General features: G+C 52.5%; 1 protein-coding gene across 5 annotated transcripts; it reads right to left on the bottom strand.

The window, feature by feature from the left end:
• Positions 1-3,056: 3,056 nt before the first annotated feature.
• Positions 3,057-20,599, bottom strand: TXN2 (thioredoxin 2). 5 transcript variants are annotated; one of them, XM_009217229.2, is made up of 5 exons: positions 20,144-20,599; positions 19,159-19,421; positions 14,808-14,931; positions 3,813-3,935; positions 3,057-3,348 (listed from the first exon to the last, which is right to left on the bottom strand). In XM_009217229.2, exons 2-4 carry the CDS (start codon positions 19,419-19,421, stop codon positions 3,822-3,824), a joined length of 501 nt encoding a protein of 166 aa, XP_009215493.1. In that variant the 5' UTR covers positions 20,144-20,599; the 3' UTR covers positions 3,057-3,348; positions 3,813-3,821. The 5 variants fall into 5 exon arrangements, with proteins under 5 accessions (XP_009215493.1, XP_009215490.1, XP_009215491.1 ...); XM_009217226.2 differs by having other exon boundaries at positions 3,057-3,935; XM_009217227.3 differs by having other exon boundaries at positions 3,057-3,935; positions 19,159-19,472; positions 20,144-20,311.
• Between the last annotated feature and the right edge of the window lie 1,553 nt (positions 20,600-22,152).

The raw sequence follows: 22,152 nt of genomic DNA, 5'->3' as shown, positions 1-22,152 counted from the left end.
CCCTGCTACAAAGACGCTGCCACCGGGGCAAGCTTCCCCTTCCCTCTGCCTCACAAGGGATGCTGGGTAGCCGGAGGTCCCTTACGCTGCCCTGACATCGGCTCAGGGATGACCGCAGCCCCCTGCTTTGAGGTCTCTGGGCATAAGTTCTTCAAGGACAGGGTCAGTTTCCCTCCCATGTTCGGGAGGTTTATTTATTTTTATGTTTTATTATTATTATTCTTTTGAGATGGAGTCTCGCTCTGTTGCCTGGAGTGCAGTAGTGTGATCTCGGCTCACTGCAGCCTCTGCCTCCTGGGTTCAAGCCATTCTCCTGCCTCGGCCGCCCGAGTAGCTGCGATTACAGGTGTGCACTGCCACACCCAGCTATTTTTGTATTTTTAGTAGAAATAGGGTTTCGCCATGTTGGCCAGGCTGGCCTCGAACTCCTGACCTCAGGTGGTCCACCCGCTTTGGCCTCCCAAAGTGCTGGGATTACAGGCGTGAGCCACCGTGCCAGGCTCCGTGTTCTGTATTTAAAAGGAACCTGTGTTTGTGGCCACCAAACGTTCACTCTGAGCCATGCTGGTGCTGCCTGCAGGTGAGTGTGCCTGCCCGGAGTGGTGTCTCAGTCGTCTCAATGCCCACCCTGGCGCTCCATCTCCTCTGTGGGCTGGCACCTGCTCCCTGGTAGGGTGGAGCTGCAGGGCACAAGGGAGCGCAGAATTCAAGCAGCCAGCCCAGCAAACTCGAGCTTCCATCCCTGCCGCCTCTCTGCAGGCAACCACAAGCACTTGGTGTCAAGAATAAATATACAGGGGCCGTATCCTGGGTTGTCTTTAGGCTCGGCAAGCCTGCGACTTTGTCCCCTTTCCCCGGCTTCCCAACCTGGTGGCTAAAGCCTTTCAGCAGGTGTCTGCCAACCCTGTCCACAGTCCTGGGGCCCAACGTGGCACCCAGAGGATGACCGTGGGCTGACAGCCCAGAGCCAGCGGCATCCCCGGTGAGGTCAGTGTCCTGGAATTGGTCAAACAGGATCACCCAGAGGATTCTGTGAGCACAGCCAGCGTGACTCATGGCCATGATCAGCTTCATGGGCACAGGCTGCCAACCTGGGATGGCCACAGCCACCGGCTCACCTTGCAGGGCAACACACCTTTTAAGGAGAGGGAGCTGGAGCAGCGCCCGGGTCCTGCCACTGGCCAAGGCCTCTGCCACAGTTCTCCACGCCCACCCGGGCAGAGAGGCCAGACCCCCACTGGGTTCAAATTTGGCATCATCACTTTTCAGACATGACCTTGGGCAAGTCAATTTCTCTGAACTGGTTTTTTCACTTATGATATGGAAATAATACTTGCCTCACAAGAGTGGAATTCGATGAGGTAATGTGTGTAGAAGGTGCGTGGCAAATGGTGCCTTTTAAGGAGTGGCAGTGGGGTCCGGTGGAAAGGGCCCAGACTCAGGAGTCAAGGCGCCCCAGCATTGTGCTCTGGCCCCACCCTGGGCTCACTGGGTGTCATTGAAAGAGTTACTCAACCTCTGATTTGCTCCGCTCCCACTGTGTCAAATGAGCCAACACCACCTGCCTTGTTGCCTGTTGAGATGAAGATCACACACACGCCACCTTCTATCAGATGAAGGGAGGTAGCGAGGTTGGTGCCTGGGGGTGGGTGTGGAAGGCTGCCTGGCCTTGAATCCCAGTTCAGCTTCTCAGGGGCTTTGTGAACTGGGGAAGGCTCCTCAACCTCTTGGGGCAGGTCTCAGGTGGAACATGAAGGGGGACGCCTCCTTGCAGGGCTGTGGTAAGCTGAAACCCTCAGAACAGTGCCAGGTGCCTGAGAGGTACCTCCTGAGCCTGGACAGGTCCTGCTCATCTTATCCAGGGCTTTTGGCCTTTGGAGGATGTTCACTCCACGAACTTGTCTCCTCTGACACCAGTTGCTGGTTTTGTTGCCTCCATGTGACTGTGACAGTCCCTGGTGCCTGGGGTCCTTCAGAGGCCACGGGCCTCTCTCCTCCCTCAGTCTCGGCAGCGTTCCCAAGGCAGTCCTTGGCTGGGCCCCTAGAGAACACAGGCAGTTCTTTTTTTTTTTGGAGACGGAGTCTGGCTCTGTCGCCCAGGCTGGAGTGCAGTGGCCGGATCTCAGCTCACTGCAAGCTCCGCCTCCCAGGTTTACGCCATTCTCCTGCCTCAGCCTCCCGAGTAGCTAGGACTACAGGCGCCCGCCACCTCGCCTGGCTAGTTTTTTGTATTTTTTAGTAGAGATGGGCTTTCATCGTGTTAGCCAGGATGGTCTCGATCTCCTGACCTCGTGGTCCGCCCATCTCGGCCTCCCAAAGTGCTAGGATTACAGGCTTGAGCCACCGTGCCCGGCCACACAGGCAGTTCTAACAGGAACAGGGTGAGCCTCTGAGAGCAAGCAATACGAGCCCCATGGCATCCCTGGGGCCATGGGGTAGGCTGTCAGACCCCCCTGCCGCCAAGTACCTGACTCACAGGAAGCTGGGGCCTCATCCGGGCAACCGAGCCCTAATGACAGCTTGGCCCTAGGAGTGAGGCAGACGGAAGGCTTTCTTGACTGGCAAGCCTGGCTCCCTTGGCACACTCCTCTATAGCCAAGGGGAGCTGGGGGCCAAAAGAGGGTGTCTGGTCCCAAGGCCCAGAAGTTCCTGCAGGCACCCATGGGAAGGATAGCCTGATCCCCACAGGGCCAGGCACCTGCTGGGGCAGCCAGGAGCCCATCAGACGGGGGTGGCCTCAGAAGGGTCAAAGGGATCAGCTATGGGAGCCCAGGTTTCAGAGGCAACCACGTCTGGATAGAAACCCCAGTTCTGCATCCCATGAGCCTCAGTGTCTTCATCAGGGAAATGGGGACAACAGCCTCTTGCCTTAGAAGGGCACGAGGACTGGCACGTGGCATCCTCAGAATAGCAGCCACAGCTGACAAGCATGATAGTGAATAGGAGGGGCTGGTTGGAGAGAGTGCTGTGGAGTTAGGGGAGGATGCAGGGACAGTGGACAAGCCCCCTGGGAAAGGGTCACAGGTGCTCTGAGCCCACACAGATGCAACATTGCAGACGGTGCAGACCCTTGCTTTATTGGTCTGACTTGTTCACAGTTCAGCCCCCGGCTCAGAAAACCAACGGGCCAGCTAAGGAGCGAAGGAGGTGCCTCGAGACTTCCAGAGTCAAGGTTCTCCAGGGCTCCCCAGCCCATTAATCATTTTCTGCCCCACTGCCTGGGAGGTGAGGTGGGAGGGGGCTCCCTGGGGGGTGAGGATGGGTGACTAGAGGGGATTTCAGTGTGGGACCCAGGGTTGCTCTTCACAGTAGGAGGTGGAAGGGATGACTAAGTTCTTTATCACAGACCTGCAAAAAATGAGAGAATTAGATATTATTCTCACTAATTTGGGCTTCTTTTTTCTTTTTCTTTTTCCAAAACAGCAGCAGGAAAGAGAAATGCAGGTGGAGATGAGCCAGGCACGAGGCTTCAGATCGGAAGGGACCAGAGATGAGGACCAAGGTGTGGCTGCCTGACCAGGAACGCTGTGGGCTGGCCCGGGCTCTCTCCACGCATCCTGGGAGAACTGCCACAGGCCCTAGAGGGAGGGATGAAATGCGTGTGGGAGGGAAGACGGCGGTCCCCGGATCAGCAGCAGCACCATCCTCTGATGGCCCCTGGGCAGTCCACCAGCTCAGAAGCACTCAGGGCTGGAGCCCGGGCTCTAAGCACAGGCCCCAGAGGCCAGACAGGAGGGAGGCAGCAGGAAGGGCTGGCGTGGAAGGGCTGAGTTCTACTGGGGTCCCACGCGGGCAAGGGAACCAGGACTCGCCCCTGCTTGTCAGCCAATCAGCTTCTTCAGGAAGGCCTCCAACTGATCCTCATCCTTGATGCCTACAAACTTGTCCACCACGTCCCCATTCTTCATGGCCAGTACAGTGGGCACCGCCGACACCTGGGTGGGGAGGACAAGGGGGTCCAAGTGAATTGGGAGTGAACGCTTCTCAACTGCCACTCCCAAGCCTTTGTGGGGAAGGCTGGTGGCTTATCCAGGGCACTGATTTCCCAAAGCCATGGGCAGGCCTAGAGGAACGTGGCGTGGCTCTTCCCTTAGTGCAGGGGTACTGCAGGGCCCGGTGGCCACCCGTTGAAGAAACTTCTTCCATTGCGGGCTCCCAGCAGTACCCTTCCTCCCTTAACCACAAGACTGACTCACTGGCCCAGTGGTTTTGCTGGAATGACAGGAGAGATGAAAATAGCCCATGCAGCTGCAGGCCAGGGCTGGGGGTGGGGAGGAGCTCGGGGGAAGCCTGGCCCGGGGGGAGACAGAAGCTGGGGGACAGTTCGAGTCCTGGCTTTGCACTCACTAGCAAGGGGGCCTTGGCCAGGTCACAGCACCTTTCTGAGCCTCAGTGTCCTTTTCCATAAAATGGGGGTAATGTCTACCTTTAGGGTTTGGGATGAACATTAAAGATTCAACAAGTATAGGCTGGGCACAGTGGCTTACATCTATAATCCCAGCCCTCTGGGAGACTGAGGCTGGAGGATTGCTTGAGTTCAACAGTTCCAGACTAGCTTGGGCAATATAGTGAGACCTTGTGTTTATTAAACTCCCCCCCAAAAATTAGCCAGGCATGGTGGTGTATGCCTGTCCTCCTGTACTTGGGAGGCTGAGGCAGGAGGATCGCTTGAGCCTGGGAGACTGAGGCTGCAGTGAACTGTGATGCTGCCACTGCACTCCAGCCTGGGTGACAGAGTGAGACCCTGCCTCAAAAAAAAAAAAAAAAAAAAAAGAAGAAAGATCTGAGCATAAAGCAGAGCTCAGGGTGGGCGCCGTGCCTCACACCTATAATCCCAGCATTTTGGGAGGCTGAGGCGGGAAGATCATTTGAGGTCAGGAGTTCGAGACCAGCCTGGCCAACACGGTGAAATCCCATATCTACTAAAAATACACAAATTAGTTGGGCGTGGTGGCGGGCGCCTGTAATCCCACCTACTTGGGAGGCTGAAGTGAATCGCTTAAACCTGGGGGGTGGAGGCTGGAGTCAGTGGAGATTGCACCACTGCACTCCAGCCTGGGTGACAGAGTGAGACTCCGTCTCATAAATAAATAAATAAATAAATAAATAAATAAATAAATAAAGCAGAGCTCAGGTTCTGGCTGACCCAAGCTTCGGTGTTCTCAGATGCAAGATGGAGATACTAACGGCACTTCCATTAGAGGGCATGAAAGCTGAATGAAATAATGCGAGTAAAGGCTCAGCACAGCACCCGGCAAATAAGCGTAGGAACCTGGCATTGTGCCTGGCATACAGTGGGCATTCAAAAAACAGTGGCTGCAGAGGGCACAAGGAAAAGTCCAACACAGGCCCCACGAGAGCATGTTAGCTTGCTGCCGTGATGAGTGACAGGGTCCAGAGACTCAGGGACTTCTACTGGACAGCGTGGGAGGAGAGGCTTGGCCATACACGACCTCATGCTTATTGGCGGGTTGCAGGCAGATGGCAACGGCAACATTCTTGGTCTGTGAAGCATTTACTCAGTTCCCTCAGGGACCTGCATAGGTTACGTGGAATGCGGATGAGACTGTGGCCCACCAGACTGGCATCGTGAGGTCTCTGCTGCCTGGGATCCCTGCCTGGCATTAGTTGGCATTTGAGAAAACCATTTAAACAGAACAAGATAGGCCGGGCGCTGTGGCTCACACCTGTAATCCTAGTACTTTGGGAAGCCGAAGCGGGCAGATCACTTGAGGTCAGGAGTTCGAGACCAGCCTGACCAACATGGTGAAACTCCATCTCTACTAAAAATACAAAAATTAGCCAGGCCTGGTGGCGCATGCCTATAGTCCCAGCTACTCGGGAGGCTGAGGCAGGAGAATCGCTTGAACCCGGGAGGCGGAGGTTGCACTGAGCTGAGATTGTGCCATTGCACTCCAGCCTGGGCGACAGAGCAAGACTCTGTCCCTGCCCCCAAAACAAAATAAATAAATAAAAATAAACAGAACAAGATAAACACAGACTTTTCTTACACACAAGTTCACTACAAAGTAAGAGCAGAGATTCACACAAACGTGCCAGGTCTTCACATATCCCAGTGCTGCCCTGCCGCAGACCATCTTGGAAGTCAGTAAGATTTAGAATGTTCAAAAACCGTGCACATGATAGTCAGGAAAGGCATGCAGGCCAGACCATCCCACCCTCACCCACTAACTTTATGTGGCAGGCCCCGCACCCCACTCCTCATGGGCACTTTGGGGACAAACACAGCAGGTCAGAGGACACAGTCCTTGTCCTTCTTAGTGCCTCAGGCCCCTTCAAATCTGTCCCTAGGCTGATGTGGGTGGCAAACCCTGTCTCCAGGCAGAGCAGGGCCCGAAAAAGTTTCCTCCAGGAGGCTCCAGGGAGCGCCTGAAGCCACTAGGGCCTTCCCAGGCATTCTTCGGTGCCCTCTAGTGGTCTGCAGAGGCAGCTGGAGCGCCTCAAAGCCGGAGCCTCTTGGCAGAAGTACAGAGCTCAGCGGCCGGCTCCCACCTGCACACGGTCCTATTCCTTTAATTAAAATAAACGCTTTATGCCACTGTATAAGAAATGGCCTAACCTTTTTCATGGCAGGACTCTAAGTTCACTGAAGAGGCTCAGAGAGTGGACTTAACGTTCCTTAAGAACTCCAGATAGGGACAAGCACACTGGCTCACACCTGTAATCCCAAACACTTTGGGAGGCCAAGGCAGGAGGGCAGCTTGAGGTCAGGAATTCATGGCAAGACCTCATCTCCATAAAAAAATTTAAAAAAAAAAAAAAAAAAAGGAACTCCAGATGAAGGCCATAATGATCTCACTCATGTAAACCTCCACACATGCTTCAACACGCACAGACCCTGCTGGTGTCAGGTAGACAGCAGATGTGCTGTGAATGGAGGTCTGGTCATTACTGATCAAGGGGATTTTTTTGAAGTTGAGCTGAAACGCACACACACAAACCCCCCACTAGGGCTCACAGGAAACCTGAGCTGGAATGGGACTTCCCTCGACCCCAAGGAGGCGGCTGAGGCTCTGCTGCTCCTGTGTTTGGCTCACACATCAGGAGGGGCCAGTGCCTGTAAACACTGCCTTCCGTGGAAGGGCACAGGGCCTTGGCACATTCTTCTGGAATGTTCTGAGTGTGAAAAAGGCAGTGACTGAGCCAACTGAGGGGCTGAGGAAAAGATACGCTAAGATGTGCTGCCTGTCCTGTTCCATGAAGCCATTTGGAACCTCCTATCCTTGGATGAAGACCCTCTGAACTCAGGGCAGGAGTTGGGGAGTGTGTACGTGTGCAGTCTCTTTCTGCTAACCCTCAGCCCGCCTGCACCACCACCGAGCTCCATGTCCTGGCATGTCTTCTCCTGTCTCACCCCGATGGCATCCATCTGTTAACTCAGCTAAGGGCCTACCAAGGGAAAGGCACAGTGCTAGGTGCTGCGGAACGCTGCAACCTCCTCCTCGGCTCATTGCAGAGTTAAAAGGAAAAGATCACTGTCACATGCTGGGTGCTTTTTCGTGTCAGGAATGATATAAACACCTGTATACACTATCTCACACTCTCCTGGCTGTGGGTAGGGTCATTTTAATGATGAGAATACTGAGGCTCAAAGGGTGAGCAACTGTTCCAAAATGACGCGGTGTAGGCTGGGCGCGGCGGCTCCTGCCTGTAATCCCAGCACTTTGGGAGGCCAAGGAAGGCGGATTATCTGAGGTCAGGAGTTCGAGACAAGCCTGGCCAACATGGTGAAACCCCATCTCTACCCAAAACACAAAAATTAGTGGGGCGTGGTGACAGGCACCTGTTGTCCCAGCTATTCAGGAGGCTGAGGCAGGAGAATGGCTTGAACCCAGGAGGCGGAGGCTGCAGTGAGCTGAGATCACGCCATTGCACTCATTGCAGTGAGACTCTGTCTCAAAACAAACAAGGCCGGGCGTGATGGCTCATGCCTGTAATCCTAGCACTTTGGAAGGACGAGGCGGGTGGATCACCTGAGGTTAGGAGTCTGGGACCAGCCTGGCCAACATGGTGAAAGCCCGTTTCTACTAAAAATACAAAAATTAGCCGGACGTGGTGCCACATGCCTGTAATCCTAGCACTTTGGGAGGCTGAGGCAGGAGAATTGCTTGAACACGGGAGGCAGAGGTCGCAGTGAGCCGAGATTGCGCCACTTCACTCCAGCCTGGGTGAAAGAGCAAGACTCCTTCTACTAAAAAAAAAAAAAAAAAGCTGGGATCTGAAACAAGATCTGTTTGACTTTGCAGTCCAGGGCATCAAACTCCGTTGTGCTTCTGCCCAGCAGCAAAGAGACAGACATCTACTGAGTCCCAGCACGGGGAAGAACATGTGGGGACGCATTAAAGGATTTCATGCTTCAAATGCAAAACACCAAGTGTTTTGTAAAAGCTTTTAGATGTGAGAGGGTTCTTGGAAAAACAATTATTGAAAAATTCAAATCTAACTACATGACATTCTGGCGAAATTAGGGAGACAGTGAAAAGATCAAGGGTTGCCAGGGCTGGAGGGAGGAGGAAGGAGAGATGAACAGGCAGAGCAGAGGACACAGAGGCAGTGAAATGACTCTGGATGATGCTAGAATGGTGAACACCGGCTATGACACATTTGTCCAAACCCACAGAAGGCACACCAAGAGTGATCCCCGATGTAAACTTTTGGCTTTGGGGGGTAACGATGTCCGTGTAGGTTCATCAGTTGTGACAAATGGATCACCCTGGTACGGGCTGTTGGTAGTGGTGAGGCTGGGCACGCGGGAGAACAGGGGGCTTCTGGGAAGTCTCTGTACCTTCCCCTTCCTCTCCATTTTGCTATGAACCTAAAACTGCCCTAAAAACATAAAATCTTCAGAAAGAACAACGACAAAAAACGAGATCAGTGACTGCCGGGGGGTTAAGGTGGGGAGGGGCGGGAAGGAGAGGTGAACTGCTGGAAAACAGGGGAACCGAGGGCGGTGGAACGGTTCTGTATGGCGCTGGAATGGTGGACACAGGCCATTATACATTTGTCCACGAACTTTCCTTTTGGCAAGCAGTCTGTGCCGAGAGCGGCAGCTGAGACACAGGCTTTCAAAGAGCAGTTCCTCCCCACAGAGTCAGTCCGGGGCCTTCAGAAGCAGAAAGTCAGTCTGGGGCCTTCAGAACACTGGCTTCTCTCCATGTTGGCTCAGGACGCCCAGCCTTGGCATCACCTGGGAGCTTGTTAGAACTGCAGTCTCGGTGGCTGGGCGCGGTGGCTCACGCCTGTAATCCCAGCACTTTGGGAGGCTGAGGCGGGCGGATCACGAGGTCAGGGATTTGAGACCAGCCTGGCCAACATGGGGAAACCCCGTCTCTACTAAAATAAAAAAATTAGCTGGGCATGGTGGTGGGTACCTATAGTCCCAGCTACTTGGGAGGCTGAGGCAAGAGAAGAGCTTGAACCCGGAAGGCAGAGGTTGCAGTGAGCCGAGACTGTGTCACTGCACTCCAGTCTGGGCAACAGAGCAAGGCTTCATCTCAAAAACACACACACACACACACAAATGCAGCCTTGGTGGCCGGCACAGTGGCTCACATGTGTAATACCAGCACTTTGGGAGGCTGAGGTGGGAAAATTGCTTGAGCCCAGGAGTTCAAGACCAGACTCGACAACATAGGGAGACCCCCATCTTTTCTAAATTTTTTTTTTTTTAAATGAAACAAACAAAAAAGAAATGCAGGGCTGGGCGCGGTAGCTCACATGCCTATAATCCCAGGACTTTGAAAGGCAGAGGTGGGTAGATCAACTGAGGTCAGGAGTTCAAGACCAGCCTGACCAACATGGAGAAACCCCATCTCTACCGAAAAATACAAAATTAGCCAGGCATGGTGGTGGGCGCCTGTAATCCCAGCTACTCGGGAGGCTGAGGCAGGAGAATCGCTTGAACCCGGGAGGCGGAGGTTGCGGTGAGCTTAGATTGTGCCATTGCACTCCAGCCTGGGCAACAAAAGCAAAACTCCATCTCAAAAAAAAAAAAAAAAAGGCACTCACATCTAGAAGATGAGAAAATAAAAGGATAACACCTCTAAGTGTGAGGTGAGAAGCAGAAGCCCAAGAGGAAAGCACAAAGGCCGAGGGTCCACTCCTGGCCCATTCTCTCCCTGCCTTCCCCACGAGCTGGCAAGGTTGGGATGGTCAGGAGAGAGGCAGGTAGAGGTAAAAGAGTGGAGACTTTTGCATCCTGCTAAGCCAGGGCAGTGCCGAGTGTGAGGAAGAGGGGCTGGAGCATTGAACACCAAGGCCCTGAGGGACTTTCCCTTCGCTCTCCCTTGGCAGACAGTGAAGTCCTAGGGTGGGCAGTTAGAGCATAAAGTGGTTCAAGGGGAGAAATTTGTGTGAGGAAGGAGACTTACCTGAGGGTGTGTGCGGGGGGCGGGGAGGGTGTCATGAGAGCTCGGGGAGAAGCGCATAATTCCCTGAATATAATTTATTTAAAGCAGTTTTTCTTTTTTTTTTTGAGGAGTCTCACTCTGTCACCCAGGATGGAGTGCAGTGGCGTGATCTCAGCTCACCGCCACCTCCACCTGCTGGGTTTAAGTGATTCTCCTGCCTCAGCCTCTGGAGTAGCTGGGACTACAGGCGCCCACCACCACACAGCACTAATTTTTGTATTTTTAATAGAGAGAGGGTTTCACTATGTTGGCCAGGCTAGTCTTGAACTCCTGACCTCAGGTGATCCATCCACCTTGGTCTCCTAAAGTGCTGGGATTACAGGTGTGAGCCACTGCACCTGGCCTAAAGCCGTTTCCAACAAGGTCAACCAACATTTGAAAAAGGACTTGAAGGTCGGGAGTGGTGGCTCATGCTGGTAATCCCAGCACTCTGGGAGGCTGAGGTGGGTGAATCACTTGAGGTCAGGAGTTTGAAATCAGCCTAGTCAACATAGTGAAACCCCATCTCTACTAAAAATACAAAAATTAGGCCAGGTGTCGTGGCGCACGCCCGTAATCCTAGCATTTCGGGACGCCGAGGTGGGCTGATCACCTGATGTCAAGAGTTCGAGACAAGCCTGACCAACATGGTGAAACCCTCTCTCTATTAAAACTACAAAAAATAGCTGGGCGTGGTGGCGGGGGCCTGTAATCCCAGCTACTTGGGAGGCTGAGATAGGAGAATCGCTTGAACCGAGAAGCGGAGGTTGCAGTGAACCGGGATCATGCCACTGTACTCCAGTCTGGGCAACAGAGTGAGACTCCATCTCAAAAAAGAAAAAGGACTTTAGGCCTTAAAGAAGGCCGTCATGGGGGGCACTGTAGTTCTCTCAGGGGAAACTTGTTCCTCAGGCTCTCTTCAGAAAGAAAAGAGGAAGGAAGGAAGGAAGAAAGGAAGGGAGGGAGGGAGGGAGGGAGGGAAGGAGGGAGGGAGGGGAGGGGTCAGGAAGAACCCTGGCTGGAGCTTCCTAAACCCTGCAATGATGTCAGACCAGGGTTTGGTAAAACAGCATGGCTGAGACCGAGCGATGTGGGCCCAGCAGCCTTGAAGACTTTCTGTGTGACAGTACAGTCCCCAGGCAGTGGAGGGGTGGGAGCGGCGGGGAGAGATTGAGAGGATTCCACAAGAGGCATCTCCCTCTCACTTCCGAGGCTCTACCACAGGCCTTCAGTGCCCACTCCCACAACTGCCTCCTGGGGACGGTCCTCAGCCTTCTTGCCACCCCACAAGACACTGGGGCAGGGTCTACGGGCTTCTTAGCATCTGCAGTAGTTACCATAATCCCTGCACATGGCTGACCCTCAGGTGGTGTCTGCTGAATAGTTATGATGTGGTGTCTGGCAGAGCCAGGAGGCTTGAGACATCTGAAGCCCACGTGTGACCTGTGGGAGGCCCTAGGAGCCCCAGTCCGGGCTCTCACCCAAGGCATAGCCAGGCAGGGGAAAGCGAGGAGCGTCCAAATGGGCAGACAGATGCCTCCCTCACTGAGCAGTCAGTGGCCAAACTTTCTGAAAAAGTGACTCACTCCTCCCGCAGCCCCTGTAAGCAGCCCTCAGTTACTAATTCCCAAGGCCGGCCTGCTCCAGCGGCCACCTGCAATGGCCATCGCGTTTGTCTGCCTGGTCTCCATCTCCCCTGCTTCTGCTCATCGCAGACTGATATTCCTTTGGGTAGTCACTCCCCACTCCCTGCCTATCTCAAGGGGTGGCCAGTCTGTTCTCACCCCGCCCCCCACCACCCATTTCCTGCCACAGAGCACTGGTTCCGGGATGGGTGCCTCTATTTGAGCTGGTCTAGTGAGAATGAAACCTGGACTTGTACACTCTGAGGAAGACAGAGGCCTCTTTCATTCACTTGTTACATGGAGGAGGAAGGAGGGAGGGGTGAAGGCTCACTCTGGCCAGGTTAAGGTATTTCAAGAAAATCAGAAATCCAGATTTTCACATGACATCGGAGTTTCAAATATCAGCATCTGGTTCCTATTACTTTAAAATACTTTGAGTGCCAGACTAAAAGTGTCTGTGAGCCAGATTGGGCCCAGAGGCTGCCAGGGGCGCCCTTGGCTCTGCAACAGCGCTACCTTCAGCACGGCGATCCAGAGACCCGCCCAATCTGGCTGCAGTCTGCTTTCCCCAGCTCCATGCTTGGCCCTTCACTCTGGCCACCCAGACAAAGTGGGCCTTTCCCCTTTCTCCAGGCAGTGGTCTCCAAGCCCCAGAGGATGCCCCCACCCCAGACACCTCCAGGCACCTGGCCCCTGCTGGCCTGTAAGCAACCCAGGCTCATCAGACCTCAGGGCTTTTGCTTTGCCTCAATAGTTCTTCCAAAGACCCACATGCTTCCTGTTTTTGCTCAAAGGTCACCTTCTCAGGGAGGTCTACCCTACCACACCCTTTAAAAAAGAAACCCGCCGGGCGTGGTGGCTCACGCCTGTAATCCCAGCACTTTGGGAGGCCAAAGCAGGCGGATAACCTGAAGTCAGGAGATTGAGACCAGCCTGGCTAACATGGTGAAACCTCGTTTCTACTAAAAATACAGAAAATTAGCTGGGCGTGGTGGCATGTGCCTGTAATCCCAGCTACTCGGGAGGCTGGGGCAGGAGAATTGCTTAAACCCGGGAGGCAGAAGTTGCAGTGAGCTGAGATTGCTCTATTGCACTCCAGCCTGGGCGACAAGAGCAAAACTCTGTCTCAAAAAAAGAAACCCTGGCCGGGCATGGTGGTTCAAGCCTGTAATCCCAGCGCTTTGGGAGGCTGAGGCGGGCGGATCACCAGGTCAGGAGATCGAGGCCATCCTGGCTAACATGGTGAAACCCCATCTCTACTAAAAAATACAAAAAACTAGCCAGGTGAGGTGGCTGGCGCCTGTAGTCCCAGCTACTCAGGAGGCTGAGGCAGGAGAATGGCGTGAACCCGGGAGGTGGAGCTTGCAGTGAGCCAAGATCGCACCACTGCACTCCAGCCTGGGCAACAGAGCAAGACTCTACCTCAAAAAAAAGAAACCCTGCCCCATACTCAGTACTCCCGTCCCCTTTTCCTGATGTATTTTTCTCCATTGAACTTATTATCTAAAACAGGGGTCAGCAAACTATAGTTTACAGGCCCAATACAGCCTACTGCTTGCTTTTGTAAATAAAGTTTTATTGGAACACAGGCACGCCCATTTGTTTGTGTAGTGTCTATGGCTGCTTTCGGCTATGAGTACGGCTGAATGGTTGTAGCAGAGACCACTGCCCTGCAAGGCCTCAAATACCAACTGGTCCTTTAGAGATAAAGTTTGCCGACCCTTGATTTAAAATACTAGAATGTAGACTCCATGAAGGCAGAGACTTTTTGTCAGTTTTGTTCACTGCCTTATCCTCAACACCAAATAACAGTACCTGGCACTCGAGGGACTCTCAAATATCTGCTGAATAAATGGACAAACCAACCAACCAACCAAGTGAGGCGACTCCATGCCTTTGTGCACGCTGTTTCCTCAGCCCTTCCTCCTTCTCTGACATCCTTCATGGCTCGACTCAGAGGTTCTCTCTAACGTGAAGCGTTCCTGTCCCCTCCAGCTCCCCCACAAGCCAACAGTCCCTTCTTCCTTTATGCGTCTCTTCTTTTAGCACTCCTCACCCTATACGGAGATGATCTTTCTACCTGCTGTTCTCTAGGAGTTGCCTGGAGACAAGACCTCATCTTATTTGTGTCAGAATCACAAATGCTTGCACATCGAGCTCCCAAATGACTGCTCATTGAACATGTGGGTAGATGAATAAAGGAATGTACCAATGTCCGAGACTAAGAGAATGACCTGGTGTTTTCGGGTCATACTATCTACTTCCTAAAGGTGGCGGAGAGAGACAGGTGGCTCAGAGGCTCAACAGCCACCTCTGCAAAGTGCTCTGAGCTCCTAAAAGCTCTGGAAAAACAGGCCAGGCACGGTGGCTTATGCCTATAATCCCAGCACTTTGGGAGGCCGAGGTGGGTGAATCATGAGGTCAGGAGTTCGAGACCAGTCTGGCCAACATGGTGATACCCTGTCTCTACTACAAATACAAAAAATTAGCCGGGTGTGGTGGTGTGCGCTTGTAGTCCCTGCTACTCGGGAGGCTGTGGCAAGAGAATCACGTGAACCTGGGAGGAAGAGGCTGCAATGAGCCAAGATCACACCATTGCGTTCTAGCCCGGGTGACAGTGAGACACCATCTCAAAAAAAAAAACCTCTGGAAAAACCAAGACACCTTGCTTACTGGCTACCTGGTACTCCCCAAGATATCTCCTACACCAGCTACCCCTGGGCCCGACACCCCTACACTGGCTGCCCTGTGGCAAACCCCTGGCAATGCATACCTCATACTCAATGGCGAGGTCTGTGTGGTCATCAATATCCACCTTGGCCATCACCACCTTCCCGTGCTGCTTGGCCACCATCTTCTCTAACCTCGGCCCCAGGATCTTGCAGGGCCCACACCACCTCAAAAGGCGAGAAAGGAAGCGTCCAGTCAGTCAAAAGACCGCTCAGCATCCCCTACTGGCTTCCCAGACCTGCATCTTTCCAAGGAATATTTTAGCCTTATTATCTCTGTCTACCATGTTTAAAAATTAACACAGGCTGGACACGGTGGCTCACACCTGTAATCCCAGCACTTTGGGAGGTCCAGGCGGGCGGATCACAGGTCAGGAGATGGAGACCATCCTGGCTAACATGGTGAAACCCCATCTCTACTAAAAATACAAAATACTATAAAAATACAAAAAATCAGCTGGGCATGGTGGCAGGCACCTGTAGTCCCAGCTACTCGGGAGGCTGAGGCAGGAAAATGGCGTGAACCCGGGAGGTGGAGCTTGCAGTGAGCCGAGATTGTGCCACCGCACTCCAGCCTGGGCAACAGAGTAAGACTCCGTCTCAAAAATAAATAAATAAATAAAAAATAAACAAAAATAAAAAACAATAAAAATTAACACACCAAATGGTAACGCCAGGAGATTCTGCACATGGGTAAATTTCACAGATCCCAGACTTCTAAAACACAGGCCTCATCAGAAGACTCTCAGAATAAAAGTGACTTATTTCAGTATATTTCAGATAAATATACTGTCATATAAAAGAATATGGGATTGGAAATTAAAAGGTTCAAACAGAGGCTCCTCACCAACCAGCCGATTATTCTGGGGTCCTAGTTTCTTCATCTGAAAAAGAGAGATTATGGCTCTCAAAGCCATTAGGAGAGATCAACTAAGGCAATGTGGGTAAGCATGTGTTGGAAGCTGCGGGGTTATTTCAAACACCATGTGGACTCAGAACTAAAAGGAGGGGAACCAATGGCCAGGAGTGTCTACAATGCGTCAGTCCCCGGACAAGCATTTTTTCTGCTCTTACCAAACACATCCCTCAACTCTGCAAAAAGAACGCATCTTCCAAAGAAACTGAAGCCCATACGAGTTAAGAAACCTGTGCAAGATTAGAGAAGCACAGCCAGGATCGTTCATAACCCAAAGCTGTGTTGAAAGTGTTTTCTTTGGCCGGGTGCGGTGTCCCACGCTTATAATTCCAGCACTTTGGGAGGCCGAGGCAGGCGGATCACCTCAGGTCAGGAGTTCGAGACCAGCCTGGCCAATAACATGGTAAAACCTTGTCTCCACTAAAAATACAAAAATTAGTCAGGAGTGGTGAGTGGCACCTGTAATCCCAGCTACTAGAGGAGGCTGAGGCCCAGGGAGAATGCAGCCTTGAACCTAGGAGGCGGAGGTTGAAGTGAGCTGGTCGTGCCACTGAACTCAGCCTGGTCGACAGAGACTCTGTCTCAAAAAAAAGAAAGTGTTTTCTTGCGGTAGCGGTGGCTCATTACTTGTAATCCCAGCACTTTGGGAGGCCGAGGCAGGTGGATCACCCTGAGATCCAGGAGTTCAAGACCCAGCCGACCAACATGGGAGAAACCCCGTATCTACTAAAAATACAAAATTAGCCGGGGTAGTGGCACGTGCCTGTAATCCTAGCTACTCGGGAGGCTGAGGCAGGAGAATCGCTTGAACCCGGGAGGCGGAGGTTGCGGTGAGCCGAGATCGCGCCATTGCACTCCAGCCTGGGCAAAAAGAGCGAAACTCTATCTCAAATCAAAAAAAAAAAAAAAAAAGAAAGTGTTTTCTTTCACCCATAGGCTACTCTGTGATCCCACAGCCCCTGAGTTGACCACTATCACTGCCCTGATCACAGTTTCCCCTCTCGCTGGGGAAGCTCATCTAGGACAGGCCCGGTGCTGTCATCTCTATGTATGTGGCACCAAGGACAGTGCCTGGCAAAGAATGAACAACTCACACCCCACTTCCTTACCAAACAAAATGAGGCACTACCCCATTTATCGTGCATTTCGGAAGCCCTCTCTGGAATGCTCACTACACCAGCAGGCCAAAACAGTTCCACCTTTCACAAACCCCTGGCTGACAACTCCTATTTTATTCTCAGCACTTACTTATCTATTTTTGAGATGGAGTCTCGCTCTGTCGCCCAGGCTGGAGTGCAGTGGCCGGATCTCGGCTCACTGCAAGCTCCACCTCCCGGGTTTACGCCATTCTCCTGCCTCAGCCTCCCAAGTAGCTGGGACTACAGGCCCCCGCCACCACGCCTGGCTAGTTTTTTTGTATTTTTTAGTAGAGACGAGGTTTCACCGTGTTAGCCAGGATGGTCTCGATCTCCTGACCTCGTGATCCGCCTATCTTGGCCTCCCAAAGTGCTGGGATTACAGGCTTGAGCCACCGCGCCTGGTCAGGCCTGAGGGTTTTAAATGCTGAAAATAGGCCGGGAGTAATGGCTCACATCTGCAATCCCAGCACTTTGGGAGGTCGAGGTGGTGGGGGGTGGGGGTCATCTGCAGTCAGAGTTCAAGAGACCCCTGGCCAATATGACGAAACCCCGTCTCTACCAAAAATACAAAAAAATTTTCTGGGTGTGGTGGCAGGCACCAGCAGTCCCAATTACTTGGGAGGCTGAGGCAGGAGAATCGTCTTAACTTGGGAGGCGGAGGTTGCAGTGAGCTGATCAAGCCACTGCAGTCCAGGCTGGGTGACAGAACGAGACTCCGTCTCAAAAACAAAAAAAAAAAGAAAAAAACCCCTCAGGCCTGGTGCAGTGGTTCACGCCTGTAATCCCAGCACTTTGGGAGGCCAAGGTGGGAGGATTGCTTGAGATCAGGAGGTAGAGACTGCAGTGAGTCATGATCACACCACTGCACGCTACATTCTAGCCTGTGTGACAGAGTGAGACCTTGTCTCTAAAAGAAGAAAGACAAAAACAACTCATAACGCCTAAAAACCCAGTGTGCAAGACCTTATCTCCTATTACAAGTGAAGAAGGGAGCACAAAGATATCAAGTGGCCTACCCAAGGCCACAGGGTAAGTCAGAGAAACAACTGGAAAGATGGCAGAACAATCTGTCAGAGACCTGACCAGAAGGCCCTTCAATTTCTTTTTCTTTCTTTTTTTTTTTTTGAGATGGAGTTTCCCTCTGTCACGCAGGCTGGAGTGTGGCACGATCTTGGCTTACTGCAACCTCCACCTCCCAGGTTCAAGTGATTCTCCTGCCACAGCCTCTTGGGTAGCTGGGATTACAGGTGGCCGCCACCAGGCCCACCTAATTTTTGTATTTTTAGTAGAGACGGGGGTTTCACCATGTTGGCCAGGCAGGTCTCAAACTCCTGACTTCAGGTAATCCACCCGCCTCGGCCCCTGAAAGTGCTGGGATTACAGGTGTGAGCCACTGTGCCCGACCTGAAGGCCCCTGAATTTTTAACTTCTGCTACACTGGTTTCTCCCAGGATGCCTCATTCAGAGGGCTTTGTCCAGCTTTTGTGTAGCTAGGTGTCTAGCCAGGCCCCAAAGGTCTAGAAACAAAAAAGGCCAGGCTAAAAATCAGAAGGCCAGAGGGACTTAAATATCTCTAAAGCAAACTCAAGACGGAACTGAAAGGACACTCCTTCCTATGCCCTGTATGCTTGGACACCATGGTAATGACACTGACTTTTTTTTTTTTTTGAGATAGAGTTTCGCTCTTTTTGCCCAGGCTGGAGTGCAATGGCATGATCTTGGCTCACTGCAACCTCCGCCTCCTAGGTTCAAGTGATTTTCCTGCCTCAGCCTCCTGAGTAGGTGGGATTACAGGTGTGCACCACCTAGCTAATTTTGTACTTTTAGTAGAGATGGGGTTTCACCATGTTGGCCAGGCTGGTCTCAAACTCCTGACCTCAGGTGATCTGCCTGCCTTGGCCTCCTAAAGTGCTGGGACTACAGGTGTGAGCCACCGTGCCCAGCCGACACAGATAACTTTTTGCCAGCCCTTCTTGCAGTTTTCACGGCAAGGTGTTAAAATAAACTTATCTGCAGGGCCCAGAACTGATATACACCAAAAGCAAGGTGACAGTCATATTTTTCCAACTCTGGTCCATGTTGAAGATGACGCTGAGCTTTCTGGACATTAAGAAACAGAACATGTGTTTCCCAGCACTAACTGCAGTCAGCTTCGCAGACTGTTCACTCATCTGTCTTCTACTAGACTGTACTCCCCTTGAGGGCAGGGACTAGGCCTTACCAGTCTGTATATTGAGTCTACATATGAGCAGCATAGAACATGGTCCTGGGACATAGCAGATATTCAACAAATACTTGAACAAGTAGGACCCTAGTCTTCTGTGGACCCCCAATACTCACTGTGCGTGGAAATCCACAACCACTGGCGTCTCACTGTTGACCACTCGGTCTTGAAAGTCAGGTCCATCCTGGATATTAAAGGTTGTCAAGGAGATCCTGGTGGTGTATATTGTCCGGGCTGGGTTGAGTGTTACAGTCAGGCCACCAGGATTGTATTGTGGGGTCTGCAGGGCTCTGGAAGTAAGGTGTGGCCACCGACCCTGAGAAGGCTTCCTGGAGATGACGGAGGCCAGGAACCTCCTTAGGAGAAGTCGCTGAGCCATCTGTGAGAGAAGAGGCAGAAGAACTGGGGCACACAAAAGGAAGCTGACACACTAGAAAAATAAAGAGATTTGGGGATTAGTCGGGGCTCAAAAAGAGGCAGAGTGGGAAGCAAAATGCAAGGAAATAATATTTAAGATTTGTAGCGTAGAAGTGAGGAAGCTGAGAAACAAAGGAAAGGAATAGCTAGGCAAACCGGGACAGGAAAACTGGCTTCACAACCAAAAAGAAATCGGGATTTAGATTATAACAGAAGAACGGGAGGGAGAAACCAACATTTAATAATTTATGTAAGGACCAAGTACCTTACATATATTCTTGATCTTCCTACAGCAACTTTGAGGAAGTTGCTATTGTACTGCCCACATTGCAAGTAAGGAAAGGCATCCCAGGCTCAAGTAAGTTAAGTGACATGCCCAAAGTAACCCCACTATTAAATGACAGCCAACACTGGAACCCAGGGTCGTCTGAAAAGATGAAACGCAACAATTGGAGGAACTAAGAGTATGGTAGGAACCAAAAACGAAGAGACATGTACTGGAGGGAACTAATAAAGAAGGGACATGAATGGAGGGAACTGGGAAAAATCGGACGCCACCAGGGACCCCGGCTCTCCGGCGAGCTAGGTCCCCCCCGCCCGCCCGGCCGCCAGCCTGCGAAGGAACGCGCTCGCGGCATGCCTCAGTCACGACACCACCTCCAGCCAGCCCCACTGGGCTCCTACCTCCCTGCAACGCGAGCGGAGGGATGCACAGCTTAGCCCTCCCTGCCTGTCAAGGGCACTCCTGTCGTCACTTCCTCAGGGAGGCGGACATTAACGTCACTTCCGGGGACAGGCAGGTGGAACACCATCCCTCTCGAATTTTTTTTTTGAGACGGAGTCTCGCTCTGTCGCCAGGCTGGGGTGCAGTGGCGCGATCTCGGCTCACTGCAACCTCCGCCTCCCAGGTTCAAGCGATTCTCCTGCCTCGGCCTCCCGAGTAGCCGGGACTAGAGGCGCACGCCACCACGCCCAGCTAATTTTTGTATTTTTAGTAGAGGCGGGGTTTCACCATATTGGCCAGGATGGTCTCCATCTCTTGACTTCGTGATCCGCCCGCCTCGGCCTCCCAAAATGTTGGGATTACCGGCGTGAGCCACAGCCCCCGACCTGTCCCTCTCTAATTTGAGGAGCGTCTGGGATTTTCCGCCAATGGGAATGGCGGGAGGAGGCACAACTGAAAGGGCGGGGCCTCAGCTAGGGACCGGAAGCAATGGGCAGGCCGTCGGAGGAGGGATTGGAAGAGGCGGGCAGGCCCTGGTCGGGACGAAGGCTGGCGCGGGGCGGAACCGGAAGGGGTGGGCGGGCCCTAGAGGAGGGACCGGAAGAGGAGTTGATGGCGCAGGGGTAGTAATGAAGGGTGCTTAAGGGAGAAAAGGCAGTTGAGAGGTCCCCGTGGTTTTTCATTTTGTCAACTCCTGTTGCTTGATTTTAATTATGTTTATTTATTGGTTAATGACAGAGTCTCGCTCTGTCTCCCAGGCTGGAGTTGCAGTGGCGCGATCTCGGCTCACTGCAACATCCAACTCCCGGGTTCAAACGATTCTCCTGCCTCAGCCTCGCAGGTAGCTGGGATTACAGGCGCGCGCCATCACGCCGGGCTAATTTTTATATTTTTAATAGAGATAGAGTTTCGCCATGTTGGCCAGGCTGGTCTGGAACTCCTGAGCTCAAGTGATCTGCCCGCTTCAGCTTCCCAAAGTGCTGGGATTACAGGCGTGAGTCACTTTGCTTGGCCTCCTGTTTATGACTGGCGCCGTCCACTTCCTACAGATGTTGACAGGTTCTGTTTCTTCATTTAATAAGTAAAGCTAAGCTCTTCAAAGGCATGGTGCCCTTTATATGTAAAAGAACTCACCCGTGGTTTAGGGGTCATCCTTAAATGGCCCTCGTCTGTGTCCACCTAAAGGAAAACAAACAAAAACTGAGGCGAGCTTAATTTAAGCAGGGAGTTTATTTGGGTCAAGTTCGAAGACTGCAACTTGGAGCAGAGATTCAAGTTGTCCTGAATATACACTTGGATTAGCAGCAGCTGAAAGAGCGTTTTTAAAGGAAAAGAACAGGCAGTTTCTCAATTGTTGATCAATAATTTTTTTCTTTTTTTGAGACGGAGTCTCGCTCTTGTTGCCCAGGCTGGAGTGCAGTGGCGTGATCTCGGCTCACTGCAACCTCTGCCTCCTGGGTTCAGGGGATTCTTCTCCCTAAGCCTCGCAAGTAGCTGGGACTACAGGCATGCCTCACCATGCCCAGCTAATTTTTGTATTTTTAGTAGAGATGGAGTTTCACCATGTTGGCCAGGATGGTCTCCATCTATTGACCTCGTGATCTGCCCACCTCGGCCTCCCAAAGTGCTGGGATTACAGGCCTGAGCCACCTCGCCCGGCCTCTTTTTTTTTTTTTTTGAGGCCAGTCTTGCTCTGTAGCCAGGCTGGAGTGCAGTGGCGTCGCTGACTCACTGCAGCCTCCCGCGTCCTGGAGTTCAAGCGATTCTCCTGCCTTAGCCAGTAGTTGGGATTACAGTCGAGCACCTCCACACCCGGCTAATTTTTTACATTTTTGGTACAGACTGGGTTTCACCATGTTGGCCAGGCTGGTCTCGAACTCCTGACCTTAAGTGATAGCTCGCCTCGGCTTCCCAAAGTGCTGGGATAACAGGCATGAGCCACCGCTCCCAGCCGCCCTGCCCATTTTAG

Source organism: Papio anubis, chromosome 16 (genome assembly GCF_008728515.1).
Source record: "Papio anubis isolate 15944 chromosome 16, Panubis1.0, whole genome shotgun sequence".
Taxonomy (NCBI): domain Eukaryota; kingdom Metazoa; phylum Chordata; class Mammalia; order Primates; family Cercopithecidae; genus Papio; species Papio anubis.
Note: the sequence above shows the minus strand (reverse complement) of the source record. Positions and strands in the feature narration are given on the sequence as shown.

What these genes read in the sequence shown, in the direction of transcription:
- TXN2 (XM_009217226.2), bottom strand. Translation starts at nt 19,421, where the DNA reads ATGGCTCAGCGACTTCTCCTAAGGAGGTTCCTGGCCTCCGTCATCTCC. An exon ending in GTTGTGGATTTCCACGCACA is followed by an intron (nt 14,932 to 19,158) that starts GTGAGTATTGGG and finishes TCGCCTTTTGAG; the next exon opens with GTGGTGTGGGCCCTGCAAGA. An exon ending in ACCTCGCCATTGAGTATGAG is followed by an intron (nt 3,936 to 14,807) that starts GTATGCATTGCC and finishes CTCCCCACCCAG; the next exon opens with GTGTCGGCGGTGCCCACTGT.